Here is a 7,500-nt window from a genome sequence, read left to right as displayed (position 1 = left end):
TGCTTGTAATGTTATAATGTGAGACCGAACAGCCGCACAGCCAGTAATGTAACTAACATTAAAGCAAACTCCTGACACCAAAAATGTCTTGAGAGCAGTAGTTTAAAGGATGTAAAGTACAGCAGCTGACTCTTCTGTACTGTTGAAGAATATCCTATTATCCCACTATGGATTGCCACTCGACTTCTTCTTCAGAATTTCTTTAGCGATCGATTGAGAGCTGTGGAACGAATCCGAGGCAGGTCCGTCCTTTGTACCTGTTTATTATGCATTAATAGAACCTTAAGACTTAATAACTCATGAATAAGCCTTACCTGCCCAATATCTTGCTGACGCAGCCGTGGCTGACCCGGAGCTGGCGGGAGATGTCACACGGGCGCACGCCTTGATGGGCCAGCTCCACTATTCTCTGTCTGACCACGTCCGGCAAGGGCCGCCCGTTCACGAACACGCCCCCTAACTGATTCACCCCTCCATGCCCTGCAGAGACAGAGGGAGAGGCAAGGTGGGGGGTGAGAGAAGGAGAAAAAGAGGGTGATAGTCTTTAATACTGAATAGAAAATGATCATCATCAAATCAGCAAAACACAACACTGCATATTGGTTTCATAGTAATTACTAAACTGGTATATTATAGTTGATCACCATGAACTTAGAAAAGAACTGATATGGACACCCTATATTGGACGCCAGTGGGAGGGGCAGCTGCTCGTGAAGTCATGAGGTTAAAGCTTACAGCAATTCAAACGTAAAGCTGTGTAAACAGAGGATGTATGCAGCTACATCAGTATTAACTGATAACAATATTAAGAGGAATAACATCGTACATATTCAGTACACAGATCCAGTTGTTTCCTATTACAATGGCAATTTTTTTCTTTCCACTGAGACACTAAAACCCTAGGCCTGATCTGCATGCTGCTATAGATATTTCAGCAATTTATTACACTGTAAAAAGTGGCTCGTCAGATCCTACCTGAAAAAAAGTAACTGAACTATTTTATTCAGCCTAAGTCAATTCTTTGAATGAAAAATAATTTTTTTAGTTTAATAAAATTCGTACTCTACTTTCCGTAGATCTGATGAGCCACTTTTTACAGTGTATGAATAGGATGTTAATTAAGAGGAAGAATCATTAACAACCAAGTCAGCAAACGTTACAGTACAGAGAAGTGTTAAAAACTCTCCTGGGGCAGGTTAGCAGGTTTGTTTTCGTCATTACTGGCGATGAAGACGACTCAACGGTCTACTTTGTGTTCAATTCGAGTTGACAGCTCTTTTGCAACTTTTCCCAACATTCACTCAGAGACTCCCAAAATGTGCTAGCGTAACGTACACATCACCCCTTACCTCCTTCGCAGAGTAAATTCAGTAAACTGAGAAAATGCAAATGAACTGAACGACTGTTCTGTATTATGTCCACATTCATGAAACATAATATGGTAACTAATGAAAGTGGAGTAACATCTACACTGGTTAAGCTGTTACTGTAGGGGTCAGCAATAGAAAACATGGTCACTTGCACACAAGCCAGGAGAAGGACAACGCATAGAGGTTAAGCATTCGTGAAAACATGCGAAGCTACCCGTTGATAACGGCTGCGTTGATCAGACAAAGGCTTTTTATAAACATGTGGTAAACTTGACAAGTCACGGTATTTCATGAACACAACAGCCGAGTCAGGTTCTGAGGCAGAAAGTGGGATGTAGGGGTGCGGAGGGGGCTGAAGCACTTCCAGATTTCATTAACGCTGTAATGAACCGTTTACGAAGAAGTCGGTCAAAAGCAGAATAAACATGCAAAACCCTATAGATGAGCTTAATTGTGACAGACTGACAGGTCAGAAAAAGTCTGGTGAATCAATGCAGACACAAAGTATTCAATACAGTTCTATGTTGTTTACACCAGACAAGCTTTCCAGCCTAAATACATCAAAATATAAAAAACAAAATGAACAATAAAATCAGAACAATACAATTTTAATCAATTTTCTTCGTGTGATATTTATAGTACAGTTTTGGTCCATTTGTGAATCCCTACTATGTGAAGGCAGTAGTTTAACCCAGTTAGCTCTCACTACCGGTGCTACCCAGAGAGCAGATGAAATATATTAGTGTATCTTGGCTTATAGACGCAACTTACACAACGTTTAGTTTGCTATGGGAATATGAGACACGCCTACAACCATGTTCTACTCGAACCTGTTTAACTTCATAAAATATCCGTCGCACACTTTACCCCATATTAACTCTCCCTGGCTGTCAGCTCGTGCCTTTGTGAAGCATGCATGTGTCTGTCTTTGACCTGAAGGTCACAATAATACATTCTCCACCTCACCTCACTCATAATACATGCCCCTAGTGGCCAACCTGTGAATTGCACATGACCTACTCTCGCTCAGCAGCTTGTGAGTGCCTCGTCCAGCGAGTCGCTGTGTATGCATGTGTCACCGTTAAGTAAACCCTTCCCTTCTCTTTTCATTCCATTCAAGGCTGAGACCTGTATGGTGCTGACCTTCATCCATTTGGGCCAAGCCAAAGCTGCTTTAATTCACAACTTCGCAGCCTTCTTTTTTTCCATTTATCCTTCTCCACCCTTCTTAAAATACTGTTTATACCTGTCTGATAACATTATGTCTGTGTAACGGTGTATTAAGATGCTGTATATAGCTCGTGCCATCAATCTGAGGCATTATGTTATCAGTGTATCCCTTGTTACATTTAGTTCAGTGTGTGTGTGTGTTAAATACTGCCATGCTGTAATCCAGTTACTCTGTCATATTAACATACTGATTGCTTCGGAAGGGGACTGTGGTGTATGTGCTAATCCAGCCTGCAGGGATAATGGTTCTTAAGCACAGCCCTGCAGGTTATATCAAACCAAATACACAACACAAAACGCATCAGCTCAGTGACAGTCGAGCACTACTGGTCCTCTGTCCGGCTCTTTTCTTCACAGGCCTGGGCCAGTAACAGAATCCTCTTGTTTGGATAACCATGTGGAAAATCGCTGCTGTAAATGGCTAAACCGGGCTTGAGTGGGTGTGGGGTTTGGGGGTAGGGCAGGGATGAAGGGGATGGTTTCAGCCCCATTTTGGCTTGGTATTGTCTTGGTCTTGTGGTAAGGTTGATTACAAATGTCACACAAAGTTTACCTGCTCAATGGCATTCGCAGTAGCTGCTTAGCTCAGCTGGATTCATCAAAACCCAAGCTGTTGTGGCTGATGTCTGAAACTTGAGGCTGTGGTCTAAGGATGTGCAAACATGTGCCTCATATCATAAACAGCTTTTTGTAGGTATGTTATCTGTTGGCAGCAAGGAGCACGTTCAACCAGTGCAGCTAAACAGCCGTGTTTCTAGAAATCTCATCTAAGTACCATAAGGGTGGTGTTAATGCAGGATATCAAGTCACTCAACACGTTTAAAAGCACGCTTACGTTCACACGTGGGAAGACTGACGTTGTTCTGGTTTGCATGTATAAAATCAATAAGTTACCATACACGACTGCCACTTTTTACACTGTGTAAAAATCGTGATGAGTGGGTCAATAGAGATGGTCCGAAATTACTTGGAATACATTTTTTTTTCCCATTAACATCAAGGAAAGATACAAAGCCTCCTGTAAAGCTACTGTTTTGGAGATGCAGTGACGATGCTGCATTCTCTGTAAGCAGCCATCACTTGTTTACTGGATCACTTAGGTCCATTTGTTTTTCTCCGAGACTCTGTCCTTCCCCTTCTCTTTTTCCCCTCGCTTTGCAGCTCTCCACCTCCCTTGTGTTCTTCTGCTTTTCATGCACACATGCTACTTTCTTCCTAATCACTCAATCACTCATGTCTGCTATTACTTTAGATTCATCACTCGATCACTTAGGCCCAATCGTTTCTTTAAGCCCCTGTCTCTTTCTCTCTCTCTCTCCTTTCTTTCTGTGTCTCCACGACTCTCTTCTCCACTTCTGCTTCTGTCGTGAACAACCACTGCATTCTCTGTAAGCAGCCATCACCTGGTCACTTAGGTCCAGCCGATGCTTTTATGTTTGTCACGTAGCTTTTTCACGTTGAGAGGCCAAAGGAGCTGGACTGGTTTTGCTGCGTGTTGTTCATGAAATCAGCTCTGAAGCGAAGCCCCGCAGACTGAAGTCTTTCCGTACGCCTCAGGATGAATTACATAACTGCAGCATATAACACACATCTCCATCTCTCATCCCCCTCTTGTTCTCTTCTACTTCTGCTTTGCACACGCTGCATCGTTTGTAAACAGCTATTGATTGACCATTTAGGTCCAAACAAAGCTTGGTCATTTAGATCCAACCACTTCTAGGTCGCTGTAGACTGAAACACCTTGGCACAATCCAAGCTGAAATATATAACCACACACATTTACGACAGAGGTGAGTGTGTGTGTGTGTGGGTGTGGGTGTGGGTGTGTGTGTCTCATGGCTGAATGGTCTACAGTAGCCTTTTCCTTCATGACTTTCACTCAGCTCTCCTTTAACCCAGCCCTTTCTTTTGGAGCTGTCCTCGTCTGGGACCAAAACAGCCGGCACAGTTAACCTGTGTCAATAAGAAATGCTGACCTTTGGCCTTCGATTCTGCCAGTAATGGCCCTCATACACCATAAAAGATGCTCAAATAGTGCAAAACAATTCCCCTGCCTGATCTGCGCTGCCCAAAATGGAATTCATTTTTCTGTGTTGTTTTTTTAGCTCGACCCAATCAATATATGCATCATTTGGCTGATAAAATCAGCCGGTAATGAGGCCCTGCAGATGTATCAGCACATGCAAAAATACTGGTTAAGCACCGATGCTTAGTTACTTGTTTTATATCACAGCATACAGGCATGCAAAATTTGAGTTTAAAGTTATGAACCATAGTGCATCGAGAATCACGAGAGAGATACAGTATGGGGGGGGGGGGGGGGGGGGGGGGGGGGGATGGGGGGGGGGTTCTGGGCTATCGTTCACTGATAGGTAGAGGTGTTTGGAGGGGAAGGTGAAAAAGCACAGAACAACACAGGAAAACGTGAATTTTGTTTTTTACATGTGCCACACTGGACGTGGACGAACAAGGCTGAAAAGGTCTTTTGATATCAGTCAGTATCTAAAGCTGTTATAGTCTTTTTCTTTCTTGGTCATTTTAATTCATATCAGCCAATTTAGTTGATTATTGGAGGTTTTAGCTCAGTAAAATGGGTATTGGTGACGACATGTTCAAACCTATATTTTAGGGGGGCTACGACTCAGGCAGCTTTACCCTACATAGAAAAGCTTGAAGGCCGTCTGTGTAAACGGTGTGTGTAAACTCCCTTAATCGTTGTTTAAGGTGTTAAGCCCTGTGCTGGAGGGCTTCCGTCAGTGGGCTTTCTCTGATACATAAAGAAAAGGCCCTGGCAGCTAAATAATTTATGAAAACACATATTAAAACAGTAGCTGTAATAGAGGATCACCCTGAGCTAGGCTGAGGCCTAATATTTAAGCCGGGCTGTATCTTTCCAGCGTCCTAACAAGCAGACCTGATCCGCAGCAGCGCCTGGTGAGGGGAGAAGGAGCTTTCAAAACCAGCAGCCCTCCCTGCTTCACAACCCCAAGAAATCCGCAGTGCAATAGTCCAGATAACTGTCACTCACACCTATTCCACCTATTCTGAGTCTCCCTATCAACAAATGGGGTGGGGGGGACATCCGTCTGAGTCTGTCCTCTGTGTGTGTACGCATGCATATTATACGCGTGCAAAAGGCAGAGGCCACCCTTCGTTTATGTAACTTACAGTTGATTAAGCACAGTTTCCACATCAGAAAAAAACAGAAGCCATTCAACAGACGCAACAACACCAAACCCATTCAACACACAAGCCTCAACACCTAAATGTAATATTAACGTTTTCGATATTTAGTGTGTCCAACCTTTGCCTGTATTACGGCGTCCATCCTTTTCCATCTCCACAAGTCACTCTTAAATGTTGCGTTTACTGCTTCTCTCAATCCAAGTAATCCCAAACACCTTCAGTGATGTTGAGGTCTGGACTCTGGGGCGGTCAGTCCATTGTTCTGAGAACAGCAGCAGCTTCTTTGCTTGATTTGCAATTTTGCCTATTCTCTTTTCTCAGTAGGGGCTTCTTGTCAGCTACACATCCTTTTGGACTCAGGGTGTTGAGTTGTCCTCTCACAGTGGAAGGATGGACAGTGGAGCTTGAGATGAAAGTGCTGTTTATCTGATGGGGACAGTGTCGGTGGTCTAGCAGGCCTTGCAGGTGGTTGTTATGAGTCCTTTTTGCTCTGTAGCTTTTAATCAGGTTTTGAACTCCACCTTTCAAAACTCCTGAAATCTCCTGAAAACGAACAATTTAACCTTAATGGGCGATTTGACTGGAAATGAGATAAATGAAGGGTGGTCTCTGTCTTTTGCACAGCACTGTAGGTGTGTTTATGCAGGTCTGTGTCAATAATATGCGCAAATGTGTGTGTCTGTGTGTGAGTCATGCATTCGGTGTGCAAATGCGTGCATCTATTAGACAAACGCCAGTATTAAATGATAAGCTACACTGCAATATTCAACACATACCATGTTATTGTTATGAAAACTTTAAAATGCTGTCACTGCATTTTAGTCTAAGTTGCAGTATCATCAAATATGCAGAGTAGCTCTGGTTTCGTGAGGCTCCCCTACACTGTCAGATTGTGATGCCATGCTTTATTTTGAGTTTTACAGCTGTTTTTGGGTGTTATTGGTCTAAGCACCTTCACGGCTTATAATAAAGGATGCAGCACTGTCCTTCCATACTCAAGGTGCTAGCTAGAGTACCAAGGCCCGACATAAAATAAATCATGACAGGATGTCCGTTAAGACAAACCCGTCTATGCTGTCGTGGCCCCTTCACTGGCTTCCTGTAGCTGCTCGCTTCACATTTAAAACCCTGACCTACAAAGCCAGAAATTGATCAGCCTCCAAAAGCCCATCCATACCTTAAACCCTCCGAGCTTCAGGTACAGCTCAGCTTCACCCGCCATCCTTCAAGACACGTGGAAGACAAGCATCAAGACCCCACTGTCTTCTAACGCCAACTGAAGACCTGTTTATTCTGTTGCGCTTATTCTGTATTGTGTATCTTCCTTTCTAGGTATCAGCAGAACTCTTGTTTATGGCAGCATCTTAGCTTAAGGGCATCTTTAGACTCCAGCCTATATGTACACGCTAGGCTACATTCCCTGAATCGGGAACAAAGCACTTTCGTACAGTACCGTGCAAAAAATTAGGGATCAGTTGTTTAATTTTCAATCAAAACAGCATTATCTATTTTATTTATTTTTCAGGAGGTATTTAAAATACAGAGGAGATTAGACATAAGATAATGCACTTGCATAAAGAAAAAGAAAAAGATTGAAAAAAAACCAAGACTTTCTAAAACTGGAGCTCAGGAAAAATAAATGTAGAGAAAATGGGACACCTAACAATCATGCAAGACCTGGCAGACCACCAAACCTGCCCCCCATCAGATGAGC

The 7,500-nt window shown here is 43.1% G+C and overlaps 1 protein-coding gene across 2 annotated transcripts in view; it reads right to left on the bottom strand.

The window, feature by feature from the left end:
- The window catches only part of pax5 (paired box 5), a 103,620-nt gene that overhangs the window by 68,100 nt on the left and 28,020 nt on the right, over nucleotides 1–7,500 (bottom strand). For both annotated transcript variants that reach the window (XM_037533071.1, XM_037533072.1), the window contains exon 2: nucleotides 315–480. In XM_037533071.1, coding sequence (XP_037388968.1) covers nucleotides 315–480 — 166 coding nt within the window. The remainder of the gene's footprint in view (nucleotides 1–314; nucleotides 481–7,500) is intronic.

The sequence above is a fragment of the Pygocentrus nattereri genome, chromosome 22, assembly GCF_015220715.1.
Source record: "Pygocentrus nattereri isolate fPygNat1 chromosome 22, fPygNat1.pri, whole genome shotgun sequence".
NCBI classification, from domain to species: Eukaryota; Metazoa; Chordata; class Actinopteri; order Characiformes; family Serrasalmidae; genus Pygocentrus; species Pygocentrus nattereri.
The sequence above is the reverse complement of the archived record's forward strand: the minus strand, read 5'-3'. Positions and strand labels throughout refer to the sequence as shown.